Source organism: Sapajus apella, unplaced genomic scaffold (genome assembly GCF_009761245.1).
Source record: "Sapajus apella isolate SASKATOON/1434 unplaced genomic scaffold, GSC_monkey_1.0 scaffold5, whole genome shotgun sequence".
Classification (NCBI taxonomy): Eukaryota; Metazoa; Chordata; class Mammalia; order Primates; family Cebidae; genus Sapajus; species Sapajus apella.
Genome location: NW_022436945.1, coordinates 29,164,108 through 29,179,087, shown reverse-complemented (window position 1 = coordinate 29,179,087; position 14,980 = coordinate 29,164,108). Strand labels below are relative to the sequence as shown.

At 37.5% G+C, this 14,980-nt stretch overlaps 1 protein-coding gene across 4 annotated transcripts in view; it reads left to right on the top strand.

Annotated features, from left to right (window-relative positions):
- Positions 1-14,980, top strand: part of PDS5A (PDS5 cohesin associated factor A) — a 157,705-nt gene that overhangs the window by 82,527 nt on the left and 60,198 nt on the right. For all 4 annotated transcript variants that reach the window (XR_004267489.1, XM_032273988.1, XM_032273989.1 and 1 more), the window contains 3 exons: positions 745-860; positions 12,037-12,142; positions 13,914-14,074. Coding sequence is in view for 3 of the 4 variants with exons in the window: in XM_032273988.1 (XP_032129879.1) it covers positions 745-860; positions 12,037-12,142; positions 13,914-14,074 (383 nt within the window). In the remaining variant the exon portion in view is untranslated. The remainder of the gene's footprint in view (positions 1-744; positions 861-12,036; positions 12,143-13,913; positions 14,075-14,980) is intronic.

Below are 14,980 nucleotides of genomic sequence, written 5' to 3'. Positions count from 1 at the left end.
GTGCTTGAACCCAAGAGGCAGAAGTTGCAGTGAGCCAAGATTGTGCCATTGCACTCCAGCCTGGGTGACAGCAAGACTCCATCTCAAAAAAAAAAAAAAAGTTAACTGAAACAAAACACAATATTCTGTCAAATTATGAAACAAAACCAAAAAAGCATACCCATAAAAGTACAAATCATTTATATTCATAATTAGAGCATTAAAAAGGTTGCGATAGGCCAGGCACCGTGGCTTACACCTGTAATCCCAACAGTTTGGGAGGCCGAGGCAGGGGGATCACTTGAGGTTAGGAGTTCAAGATCAGCCTGGCCAACGTGGTGAAACCCTGTCTATAAAAATTAGCTGGGCATGGTGGCACCTACCTGTAATCCCAGCTACTCGGGAGACTGAGGCAGGACAATCACTTGAACCCAGGAAGTGGAGGCTGCAGTGAGCCGAGATTACGCCACTGCACCCTAGCCTGGTGACAGAAAAAGGTTGCTATATTAAACAATAATTTCATTGAAGAACTGTGAGGTAAGACTGCGTTCACTCAGAAACGACATCATCTACTTTTTTTCTCCGCTGTCCAGATTTTGCAGTGATTGCTCAGTGGGCGTAAAAATTTAAGCTAGGGTTTAGAGCAGAAAATTCTCACTTACGTTGATTTTGAATATTTCAGTTCCTTTTCTTGGCCTACAGTTATTTTCCTTTTGAAAAATGTGAAAGCAAATCACACTTGGTAAAACTCTTTTCTTTCTATAGAGGGAAATAGCCCGGAAACTTGCAAATCCTAAGCAACCAACGAATCCTTTTCTAGAGATGGTCAAATTTCTGTTGGAAAGAATCGCACCTGTGCACATTGATTCAGAAGCCATAAGGTAAGCTAGGAAGTATATTCACTCAAAAATAGATAATCTGAAACTTTAGTGTTATTAATTTAAATTCTAGGCCTCTAAGGATACCTAAGAACCTCTGTATGTCTCTTTTAATCACAGGGGTGTTACATCATTCAAGTTAAAGGGAAAGCCTGCTTGTTTTATGATCTTTGGCTTTATTTAATGCTTTTTGTTTTTAAAGGGTTTTTATGTTTATTTTTAGCTTACGTATTCTCATTAAAGAAAACTTAGAAAAAAGAGAAAGATAGAGAAAGGAATGTTTTAGATCTGTGTGGCTGTTGACCAACCTCTGAGTTTTCTTAAGCATTTTAATGGCCCCATAATATTCTGTAGTATATATTACTACAGAATTGTGTAGTATAGTGGTAACTGTTCATTTGATGTGTGAGAACAGAATGGTTTATTGGAAGGAGGACAGGATTGTCTTAAGACAAATTTGGTTTCAAAACATAAGTCTACTTTGTGGCTTTGGAAAATGTCTTTGAATTTTCATTTATTTTCAACTTTAATATGGGCATAAAATCTTGTTGGATGATTGTGTTAAGATAGCATATAAAAGGTAAGCAGCCTGGCATCATAGACATTAGCTATTGATTTTTTTTATTACGTATTCTCATGATTTCAGACTTTTCTGTTGTTTTTAATGATTTCCTACTGCAAACTTCTGGTAATGCTTTTATCTTGCATTAATCATTTTTGCAGTAGATAAGTTATATATCTTTCCACATTGGGTTGCTATGCAGCACTTGTTGGTTCTTTTTCCAAACAGCCTAGAATTCAGAGATCAGTTCCAGTGCCCAAGCTTTACTGTTTATTTCACCTTAGGTGAATCACTGATGTGACTGTATTAAAATGCTGATTGTATTCATTTGCTAGGGCTTTCATAATAAAATATCCCAAAGTGGCTAGCCTAAAAAAAAGAAATTTCTTTTCTCACAATTCTGGAGGTGTAAGCCTGAGATCCAAGATATCAGCAATTTTTATTTTTTTTCCTGAAGCCTCTCACCTTCGTTTGCAGATGGCTTCCTTCTCACTGTGTCCTCTTGTGGTCTTTTCTCCGTGCACCCAGCATATTTGTCCTAATCTGTTATAAGAACAATAATCATATTGGATTAGGCCCCACCCATTCAATCTTATTTTACCTTGATTGTCTCTTTAAAGGCCCTATCTCTAAATGCAGTCACATTCTGAGATACTGGGGATTAGAATTCATATTAATTTGGGAGAAACACATGTCAGCCCATAACATAATAAACATACATATATTCAGGCTATATCTAATAATTTAATAAATTCATACAATTTGTGAAGATCAGATCAGTGTAATGGGGATATACATCACCTTAAATATTCATCTTTATGCTAGAAATATTGAAATTCTCTTCTAGCTAGTAAACTGTAGTCACTCTACCAATCTCTAAAACACTGTTATATCTATTAATTAATCTCTCTTCGTTCCCCCTTTCCCAGTTTCTTGTAACCACCAGTCTACTCTGTCATCATGAGGCCCATATTTTTAGCTCCCACCTGTGACTGAGAATATGCAATTATTTGTTTTTCGTTCTTGGCTTGTTTCATTTAACGTAATAAGCTCAATTTCCATATGTGTTGCTGCGAATGGCAGGATTTCGTTCTTTTTTATGGCTGAATGATTCTTCATTGTACATATATACCTCATTTTCTTTCTTCATGTATTGATGGGCACTTAGGTTGATTCCATATTTGGCTGTTGTGAATAGTGACACAATAAACATAGGAGTGCAGATATCTCTTCCATATATTAATTTCCTTTATAAAAAATACGTACCCAGTAGTGGAATTACTAGATCATACGGCAGATCTGTTTTTAGTTTTTTGAAGAACCTTCATGCAGTTTTCCATAGTAGCTATGCTAATTTACATTCCCACCAACAGTGTACGAGGGTTCACTTTTCTCCACATCCTTGGTGGCGTCCGTTATTCCCTGTCTTGTTGATAAAAAGCCATTTTAACTGAGGTAATGTTTCTTCTTTTGGTTTTCATTTGCATTTCTCTAATGATTAATGATGTTAAACATTTCTTCATATACCCGTTGGCTACTTTTATGTCTTCTTTTGAGAAATGTCTGTTCAGATATTTTCCCATTTTTAAATTGCATTTTTTGTGTGTATATGTGTGTGTGGTTTTGATTTTTTGTTTGGTGTTTATTTTGTTAAAACTAGACCCCTATCTCTCATCTCTCACCATATAAAATAAAATCAACAAAATTTACTTTTGTATATCTTTTTCATCTTTTTTTTCTTTTTAAGACAAGGTCTTGCTGTGTCTCCCACGCTTGAGTACAGTGACATGATCATAGCTCACTGTAGCCTCAACCTCCTGGGCTCAGGTGATCCTCCTCCCTCAGCCTCCTAAGTAGCTGGGACCACAGGCACATGCTACCACACCTGGCTAATTTTGTGGGGGTGTTTTGTTTGTTTGTTTGTTTGTTTTGGTAGAGACAGGGTTTTGCCATGTTCTCTGGGCCGGTCTCAAACTCCTGGACCCAGGCGATCCTCCCACTTCGGCCTTCAAAATTGCTGGGATTATAGGCGTGAGCCACCACACCCAGCCATTTTTTATTAAGATTTTCTTTTCTGACCGGGCGTGGTGGCTCATCCCTTTAATCCCAGCACTTTGGGAGGCAGATCACAAGGTCAGGAGTTGAAGACCAGCCTGGCCAATATGGTGAAACCCCATCTCTACTAGAAAAAATTAGCCAGGCATGGTGGTGCATGCCTGTAATCCCAGCCTGGGAGGCGGAGTTCGCAGTGAGCTGAGATCACACCACTGCACTCTGGGTAACAGAGTGAGACTCAGTCTCAAACAAAAAAAAGATTTTTCTTTTCTTTTTCTCTTTTCTTTTTTGGATACAGGATCTTACTCTGTTGCCCAGGCTGAAGTGCAGTGGCACGATCCTGGCTCACTGTAGAAGGCTAAAACAGTCTCAGACCTCAGCCTCTTGAGTAGGTGGAACTATAGGCACATCACCATGCTTAGGTAATTTTTTTAAAGTTCTTTTGTAGAGAAGCAGTTTTGCCATGTTGACCAGGCTGGTCTCGAGCCCCTGGGCACAAGCATTCTGCCCACCTCATCCTCCCAAAGCGCTGGGATTACAGGCATGAACCACCATACCTGGCCTGATTTTCCTATCCTCTAATTTTCTCATTTGCAGATAAGTAAGGAACTATTAAGGCTTTGAGGGACTAATTGTTTTGTCCACATTGTAGTAATTCAAAAACAGTTAGTTAAATCTGCCTGTGTTATTTTGTATGTTAATGTCCTTTGCTCTGTACCATTTGACTTTAATGGGATAGATCATGTATATAACATAGTAGAATTGGGCACTCTTGCTTAAGCATATTAACTTTGAAAGAGACATGTAATCCTATCAGAAAATCAAAGCCTCCATGAAGCCTCACAAGGGTTTTGTTACTTCAGCAAATTATAGCATAATATTTGATCTCCAGTGTTAAAAGACCAAAAACTGAACTTTTTCAGCATCATCATTAGTTGTTTGGGCTCAAAGAAGTGAACTAATAGTTAGAATTTCTAATTGACTAATTTTATGTAATTCTTTTAATTTTAGTGATAAACCTGTCTTACAGTCCTTCCATATAACCAACTCTTAAATATTAAATGACAAATAGAGGGCTTATTTATTCATTTAACATATACTTAAAAGAATGATTTGTAAAGTACATTCCATAACTGGGGGGAGATAGTTATGTAATCCAAATTGTGTGAGATGGGTTTGTTGTAAAGAAACCTCCTGAAATAGGTGGCACATATGATGGATAGTGAAAGATAAGACTTACAGGGATGAGCCAGGTAAAGATTGCAGGGGAAGTACAGTCCAGGTGACCAGCCAGTGCCCTTGAGTAGATTACTTAAGCTGCTCTGAGCTTCAGTTTACTCATCTTTGAAAATAAGGACAATAGGCTGGATGTGGTGGCTCACACTTGTAATCCTAGCACTTTGGCAGGCTGAGGCAGAGGGATCACCTGAGGTCAAGAATTCAGACCAGCCTGGCCAACATGGTCAAACCCCATCTCTACTAAAAATACGAAAATAAGGACAATGATAATCACTACTCACTATAATTTTTAAGATAATTAAATAATATATGAATATGTAAAACATTTAGCATAATACCTCACACATATTAAGTGCTGAATGAATATTTTAGTACCTATTCTAGAAAGAAAACATAGCAGATAGCAAAGGCAAAGGGAATCAAGAAATATTTATAAAATAATTCTTGGCATGCACTTCGGTGATAATCTAGAATTTTTCTTTTTTGAGATGGAGTCTCACTCTGTGCTATCTCGGCTCACTGCAGCCTCTGCCTCCAGGTTCCAGTGATTCTCCTGCCTCAGTCTCCCCAGTAGCTGGGATTACAGGCACATGTCAACATGCCAGATGGATTTTTGTATTTTTAGTATAGATGGGGTTTCACCATATTGGTCAGGCTGGTCTCAAAACTCCTGACCTCAAGTCATCCACCCACCTTGGCCTCCAAAAGTACTGGGAATACAGGTGTGAACCACCGCCCCTAGTCTAGAATTTTGAAAGAAAGGATTGGAGTTAATAGAAAATCATTCTAAATATAATCCATTTCCCCCCTATGCATATGTTCATACAGCTTGACATATGCATGCTACAGTTTGTTAACGGTCTATAGGTAGTAGATGAAAATAAAGTAGTCATTGTAATGATGGCTGAAACCCAGGAGAAAGAGTAAAATTTTAAAAAGGAAAAGGATTGAGGACTGAATCCTGAGGGAAACTAGCAATTAAGAGGCTGGCAGAAAAGATAACGGACTTGGTTAAATTTTTTTTTAAGTTTTGAGCAAGTGGGGCGCGGTGGCTCACGCTTATAATCCCAACACTTTGGGAGGCTGAGGCAGATGGATCACGATGTCAGGAGTTCAAGACCAGCCTGTCCAATATGTGAAACCCTGTTTCTACTAAAAAAAAAAAAAATACAAAAATTAGCTGGGCATGGTGGCGCACATCTGTAGTCCCAGCTACTCGGGAGGCTGCGGCAGGAGAATCGCTTGAACCCAGGAGTTGGAGGTTGTGGTGAGCCAAGATGGTGTCACTGCACTCCAGCCTGGGTGACAGAGTGACTCCCCCCTAAAAAAAGAAACGTTTTGAGCAGATATAGTCAAAAGCAGAAAAAAAAAAAACAAAGAGGGGTTAAAATCTGGAGGGGTCAGATGCTATCCAGAAGTCAGTTAAATACTAAGAATCATCGACTATATTAGGAAATGGGAAGAAATCACAGTGGCCAGAATAGTTTCTGTGGAGTAACAAGGACAAAGCCAGAATGTTATGGATTCAGAAAGGCATACAACAGTCCTTTCCAACATCTACATTGTGGAACACAGAGAAAATGATCAGTGATACTTATGCAGAGAAGACTGCTGAAGTCTGTTTACTGGCCCAGCTCAGCAGAAAGCCAGTAGGTACCACTTGGCTACCCTGAGGCTTAAGCATATTAAAGGGATACATAACCTTATCACCCTTCTAAAACCCTGCTTAGGAGATAAATTGACAGCACCAGTGGAGACAATCAGTGTAGACAGCACCAACTTTATATAAAAAGCAAAGGACAAGGCTGGGTGTGGTGACTCACGCCTGTAGTCCCAGCAGTTTGGGAGGCAGAGGTGGGTAAATCACTTGAGTCCAGGAGTTCAAAACTAGCCTAGGCAATATGGCAAAACCCCATCTATACAAAAATTAGCTGAACACCATGGCATGGGTCTGCAGTCCCAGGAATGTGGGAGGCTGAGGTGAAAGAATGAGCCCAAGAAGTGGAGGTTGCAGTGGGCTGAAATCGTGGCACTTCACTCAATCCTTGGCAACAGAATGAGACTGTCTCAAAAAAAGATCAAGAAAAAAAAGGACTAAAATCAGAGTTTGAGCCTCAAACAAAAAGTAGCAGAGAGAAATGAGATGATGGAAAGGGAGTAAGCTTGAAGAAGAATCTTCTGCTATAGTTTTTGACTAAATTATTTTGAATATTTAAATACCTTGAAAAGGTGCTAGGTGAAAAGAAGACAGATTGCAGATAAGGGAAGGTGAATATAGTTGAAGAGCAACATTCCTAAGGAAGCAGAGCAGTTAAGAAGTACATCTTAGCCTATGACATGACAAAATAATAGACACAAATTAGAGGAGATTCGAAGATTAGGTATGGAAAATTAGAGAAGAGTTTTCACTCAAGGCTTCCATTACTACCCTGTCTTCTGTTAAAGATGAAGTTGCTCAGTGGGAAGATTCAGACTTCAGATAGATGGTGAAGATTTGTAACATTGGTTGTAGAGCGTAGACTTCATAAGCAGTTTCGAAGAGGCAATTGGATTGGTGATCATCTTTTGCATGGTGATAGCCCTGTGAAGTATATATTATTTATCTAATTTCTAAAAGTGGAAAAATCCTTATAAGAGGAAGGATTATGATCCTGGTTTCAAGACTTTGGTCTTTCGCTTGTAGCTCCTTTACTCATACTGGTGATTACCAACATTACAATGATAGCAGAGATTGTGTCTCATTTCACAATGTATTTCTCAGGTAAACTGTAAGACTTGGCACATGACAGGTAGTTAATACTCATTAATTTTATACATGGAACCTATCACAAGTATTTACATACATTTATAAATTTTTTGAAACACTTGTAATTTTGTTAAATTCATGCAATGTTTACTGGGATTTCTTAATAAAATGCTTAATTTGGAATGATTTTCTCAAATTGGATGAATCTTAAAAATACAGTATCAGATCTAAAATTTCCAGAAAACACATAAGGTTGTCAAAGATTTCTTAGAGAGAACATGAAAGTCACAAGCTGGGAGAAAATACTTCAAAAGCATGTATGTGGTGAAGAATTATATCAGGATGTATAAAGAACTCTGACTACTGAATAATAATAAGACAAATGACTCAGTTTTAAATGGGCAGTTTTGAACAGGTACTAGATAAGATGGTAAATAAGCACAGGATTGACCACAGAAGAGGTATGGAGCAGTATTTTGTGGAGATGAGAATGTTTTATATATGCATGTATCTCCTCAAGGAGATACCACTTCACATCCACTGAGATGGCTGTAAGTAAAAAGACAGATATGTTGGTGAGGATGTGGAAAAACTGGATCCTCATATATTTCTGGTGGGAATATGAAATGGCAACTCTGTTTTGGGAAACAGTTTTGTACTTCCTCAAAAAGTTAAATATAGAGTTACCATATAACCCAATAGTTCCATTCAAGTATGTACTCAAGAAAAATGTTTGTAGCAACATTATTCATAATATCCCAAAAAAGTGGAGTTAAGCTAAATCAACTGATGAATGGATAAATAAATTTTCTCGGCCGGGCGCAGTCGCTCATGCCTGTAATTTCAGCACTTTGGGAGGCCAAAGCAGATGTATCATCTGAGGTCAGGAGTTCAAGACCAGCGTGGACAACTTGGCGAAACCCCATCTCTACTACAGATACAAAAATTAGCCAGGTATGGTGGTGGGTACCTGTAGTCCCAGCTGTTTGGCAGGCTGAGGCAGGAGAATGGCTTGAACGCGGGAGGCAGAGGTTGCAGTGACCCGAGATGGCACCACTGTGCTCCAACCTGGGGGTGACAGAGCAAGACTCTGTTCCCCCCCAATAAAATAAAAAATTGTTTTTCTTAAATCCATATACTGGAATATTATTTGGAAATTTATTTAAATTCTACTACACCGATTAATGCTACAGTGTGGATGAATGTTAAGAACATTATGCTTATTGAAACGAGGCTGTCACAAAGGATAACAGTTGTATATTAGTCTGTTCTCATGCTGCTAATAAAGACATACCCGAGACTGGGTAATTTATAAAGGAAAGAGGTTTAATGTACTCACAGTTCCACATGGTTGGAGAGGCCTCACAATCATGGCAGAAGATGAAGAAAGAGCAAAGGGACATCTTACGTGGTGACAGGCAAGAGAGTTTGCAGGGGAATTCCCCTTTATAAAACCTTCAGATTTCCTGAGATTTATTCAGTACCAGGAGAACAATATCGGAGGAAACTGCCCCCATGCTCAGTAATCTCTGCCTGGCCCCACCCTTGGCATGTGGGACTTATTACAGTTAAAACTGAGATTTGGGTGGTTTGGACACAGCCAAACCATATCAAATTGTATGATACCATTAATATTAAATGTTCAGAATAGGCAAATGTATAGGGGCAGAAAATAGATTAGTAAATGCCTAGGGCTGGAGGCAGTAATGGTGAATGAGTTCCTGCTAACAGGTAAGGGATTTGACTTAGGACAGTGGTGGGATGTTCTGTAATTAGGTAGTACATCTCTGTGAATATAGTAAATACCATTGAGTTGTATATTTAATTCAGTGAATTGTGTGGTGTATAAATTATACTTTAGGCTAATGTTTGTGCACATAAACACCAATTCTTTAATACTATCAGATTAACTGAAGATAATAATGAATTTTAAAATAATTTTTGTGATGTAATTGGGGAAAGGAAAGTAAGTGCTAAACCTAGTTTAAACTTCAACATCTGTAAATTAGTATAGCCATTATGGAGAACAGTATGGAGGATCCTCAAAAAACTAAAAAAATATAACTACCATATGATCCAGCAATCCCACTACTAGGTATACATCCAAAAGAAATAAAATGAAATAAGTATATCAAAAAGATACCTGTACACCCATGATTATTACAGCATTATTGACAGTAGCCAAGATTTGAAATCTCTCTGTGTCTACCAAGGAATGAATGGGTAAAGAAAATATGGTACATAGATAAATGGAATACTATTTGGCCATAAAAAAGAATAAAATGCTCTTATTTGCAACAATATGAATGGCATTGGAGGACATTATGTTAAGTGAAATAAGCCAAGAACAGGAAGTTTACTACCACATGTTCTCACTGGCAGGTGGAAGCTTAAAAAAAAAGTAGATCTCACAGAAGCAAAAAATAGAGCAGAGGAGACTAGAGGCTGGAAAAGGTAGTGGGAAGGGAAGGTTATGGAGAGATACAAAATTACAAAAAGGGATATAAGATTACAGCTAGGGCCGGGCGCGGTGGCTCAAGCCTGTAATCCCAGCACTGTGGGAGGCCGAGGCGGGTGGATCACGAGGTCAAGAGATCGAGACCATCCTGGTCAACATGGTGAAACCCCGTCTCTACTAAAAATACAAAAAATCAGCTGGGCATGGTGGCGCGTGCCTGTAATCCCAGCGACTCAGGAGGCTGGGGCAGGAGAATTGCCTGAACCCAGGAGGCAGAGGTTGCAGTGAGCCGAGATCGCGCCATTGCACTCCAGCCTGGGTAACGAGCGAAACTCTGTCTCAAAAAAAAAAAAAAAAAAAAGATTACAGCTAGATGGAAGGGATGAATTCTAGTGTTCCATAGCACAGTAGGATGACTATAGTTAACAATAACATAGTTTCAAATAGCTAGAAGGAGAGTACTGAATGTTCCCAATGCAAAGAAATTATAAGTATTTAAGATGATGGATATGCTGATTATCCTGATCTGATTGCTATGCATTATATGTCTGGAAACATCACTGTGTACCCATAAATATTTATAATTTTTATTTGTTAATGTTTTGTAAGTGAAAAGAATTTCAGCATTTGCATCCTATACATATTTGGTACTTAAATTTTTTTAAATGAACAATTTGACATATATGTAACACCAAAGGAAAAAAACTTAACCAAACTATTTTGAACATTTGCAACAATAATTGAATGTTCTCATAATAGGGTAATATCTTCTTCAGTTTACTGATGAGTGAAGAATCTCAAAACCAGAAATCACATTTGTTTTTACTTAAAATAGTACCATGTTGCTACATAGTCTGATTTTTTATTGACCAGATAATATTCTATTTCTTGGAGGTGGGTATTTTGAAAAACTAATTCCTTAATTTTTGACAATTACATTGTTTCTAATTAATGAATCTTTATAAATATAGCATGATGCTTCTGATGACTTGCTTCTTTGCTATAAATTTATAGAAATAAAATTACTGATTCAGTATATTAATTACCAGTATATTAATTCATTTGTCCATATAAATATTTTTTGAGTCAGTTGTCATTGCCTATTTAGCAGCTACTATATTGTTCTTAAAACTGAAAATGATCTCAGTATATATGGAAATGAATATTAAATTACTTATGTAAATATATTACCAATGTGTATTGTGTAATTTAATTTTAGTTTTGTTATTTTTTAATTTTTTTTAATTTTTTTATTTTTTTTTTTTTGGGGACGGAGTTTCGCTCTTGTTACCCAGGCTGGAGTGCAATGGCGCGATCTCGGCTCACCGCAACCTCCGCCTCCTGGGTTCAGGCAATTCTCCTGCCTCAGCCTCCTGAGTAGCTGGGATTATAGGCACGCACCACCATGCCCAGCTGATTTTTTGTATTTTTAGTAGAGACGGGGTTTCACGGTGTTGACCAGGATGGTCTCGATCTCTTGACCTCGTGATCCACCCGCCTCGGCCTCCCAAAGTGCTGGGATTACAGGCTTGAGCCACCGCGCCCGGCTAGTTTTGTTATTTTTTAGAAGAGTTTTTTGGTTTTTTTTTGGTTGTTTTTGTTGTTGTTGTTGTTGTTTTGAGATGGATTCTCAACTCTGTCACCCAGGCTGGAGTACAGTACAGTGATACGATCTTGGCTCACTGCAACCACCCAGGTTCAAGCGATTTTCCTGCCTCAGCATCTTGAGTAGCTGGGATTACAGGCACCTGCCATAGTGCCTAGCTAATTTTTGTAGTTTTTAATAGAGATGGAGTTTAACCTTTGTGGCCAGGCTGTCTTGAAATCCTGACCTCGTGATCCACCTTCTTTGGCCTCCCAAAGTGCTGGGATTACAGGCATGAGCTACCTCGCCCAACCAAGAAGAGTTATTCTTATACATTAAGTTTCTTAGGGGGATATACTATGTAGAAGTTTAGTTATCAAGTAAAGGACAAAGTTGAACTCCCCCCCACCCACACGCACACAGAAATTCCTTTGAATTCGATCTTTTAAGGCTCTATATATGTTCTATCACAGTGTGATGAGGATATAGTTACTACTATAGTGGTAACTGAGTTATATTTTCTTCTTTTAATAGTGCACTAGTGAAATTGATGAATAAGTCAATAGAGGGGACCGCAGATGATGAAGAGGAGGGTGTAAGTCCAGATACAGCTATTCGTTCAGGACTTGAACTTCTTAAGGTATTTTTGAAACAGTTTTGTTGCCATGTATTTCCGTAGGGTCATAATTTGCCTTCTTTTCAGGATATGCAAGTGTCAGACTTACTTCATAGGAAGCTGTTTGAAAGATTAAAACTTGTGTTGAAAGTCAGATTATGTAAAAGTCATGTTTTTACATCATAACATAATGTAATTATTTTAGATCATAAATTAATAGTTGATTGTTTCACTGTTTATCATTTCCATGCCTGCTGTGCTTGTTAGTGATTGCTGTACAATCCAGTCTTAACTAAGTAATAGCAAGGTGTGGCTTAAAACTTTTTGGACAGGATATGTAACAAAACCTAGGGGGGTAGAATATCATCATCAAAGTGATTAGTTTTTTGGCATATTTGTGGGATTCTTGGGAGACTGGCATGACTACATAGAAGTGGTGCTTTGGGGAATAATGGGAGACAAGGTTCCAGATTGTTGAGTGCCACTGGGTAAGCAAGTTACTGTCACCAGCTTTTAACCTGGCTTTCAACCAGCTGCAGCCCTTGATAGAGCTTTCATCAGATTAAATAAAAGAAAAGTAGAAATTGAAGGCAAAGAGACATTGATACCACTGCGGCATAAGGGAGAAGAGACAACCAAGTACAGTGATGTTAGATAGAAAAAGAATGATGGGATCATATTCTGAGAGTCTTAAATATCATTGCATTGAAAGAATTGATATGATGCCTCAATAAGATTTTAATTATGTTTTTAATATTTGAGTTGTATTTTCAATTCGTTTTAAAAGTGAAGCCACCTTTAAGGCAATATATTTTAATAGATTGCTTTTTATTACATTTTTCTGATTTAATTCTCCAATTTTTGTAAATAAAACCATATAACTAGATATTCTCACTCCAAATCTTGCCAAATGAGACAATATCTGCACTTACCATTAAATAAGTGCTTATTGAATTAATTAATGGAGACCACCTGCTCGATTTCCCTTTCTCCTTGCTTCTATTTTCAGCCCTATTCTTGATACTACATTAACTGAATTGTTTCTACTTTATGGAAGGTTAACTCTTTAGACATGTATCTAACTTGTTAAAAATTACTTAAGGGCACATTTGTGCTTGTGTCATAATGGAATAATTATATGTTGTAATCATAATTAAAAATTCACAATAGTGGCTTCTTTGTTGATAGTCATGATGAGTGATAGATTTCACTTGAAATAGTTCCTTGGCAGGGTACAATGGTTTTCACCTGTAATCCTAGCCAAGGCAGGAGGATCTCTCGGGCACAGGAATTGGAGACCAGCCTGGGTAACATAGCTAGACCTCATCTCTACAAAAAGAACAAAAGAATTTAGCCAGGCATGTGGTGTACCTGTAGTCTCAGGTCAGGCGGCTGAGGTGGGAGGTTGAGACCACAGTGAACTGTGATGTTCCACCACATTCCAGCCTAGGTAACAGAGTGAGATCCTGTCTCAAAAAAAAGAAAAGAAAAGAAAAAATTTCTCATAGATTATCTTTTTGCCAGTCAAAGAAAATTCTGAGTTAGCATTTTGTTTACATTACACAAAGATTGAGTCATTACGGATGCAGGTTTTATTTCAAGTAAGCATTCCTTCACCTAAATACAATACATTTATAAACTGGTAAGAGTTATTAATACTGTAAATCACATTCAGTAAAAACAGAGCTCTGTGTTTTGTGTTCCAAGTAGCAGAATAGACTAAGAGGTAAAGAAGAAAATAGGACAAAAGGCTGTATGTAAATGTGTACTTCTAAAGCTATATCTGTTTTTTCAGGTTCTGTCTTTCACACATCCTACCTCGTTCCACTCTGCAGAGACATATGAGTCCTTGTTACAGTGCCTAAGAATGGAGGATGACAAGGTAGCAGAAGCTGCTATTCAAATTTTTAGAAATACAGGTCACAAAATAGAAACAGATCTTCCCCAAATACGATCGTGAGTACACTTTTTCTCCCATGATAAATACAAAAGTTTCTAAGTGTGGGAACCGTAGCATAATTGTTTTCCTTCTTTGTAGGAAGATAGAGAGGAAAGACAACTTTGATTTAGAAGCTACTTTTCTGTGTCCTCCTCTGTTTTGTCTTTCCCTTGTCTTACAAGCCTCTCCCATCATTAGAACGAAATTATTTTAAGATATTAAGAATCAAAAGTTATCACAGAATTTAGTGTTTTATTATATTAATGATTAATGTCTTTCTGATCCATGTGTATTCATCTTTTTTCTGTAAATGGGTTATAAATTCAATAACCGTCACTTTACTGTCCCACCAAAAAAGGGGACAAATGGTTCACTTTGGCATCTTAAAAGGTTAAGGTGGAATTTCTGCTGAGATGTTATATTTAGACTTAAAAAAATTGCAGAAGACATCTTTTAGAGGGAAAAACACATTGCAAATAGCTGTTGAACCATATGTTCAGGGTATATGTAGGTAGTTCAGGGCATATTCAACTACATACCATTTTCCTTACATGGTAATTATAGGGCAAGCAATCTCCTGAAGTTTTTATTAAATTTGTGAGCTAATAGTTTAACTTGTGAAATAATTCAGTGTTCATTGTACGTTCTCTTCATTGTCAGCATTATTCTGGCTGATAAAAAAAGTTACCACAATCAGTCCCTGCCCTCAAGGAGTTTATAGACTAGAGATAATAAACTTTATATGTGTACAGCATAAAAAAAGATAGTTGACAATAGGATAAAGTTTTTGATGAGTTTTTCAAGGGAAGAAAACCTATACATTTTTTAAAGGCAAAGAATCTATTCTTAGAGGAATTCTACCTCAAAGGAAGCAATTGAAAATGAGTATAGATGGAAGAGTTAACTTTGGACGTGAGAAATAA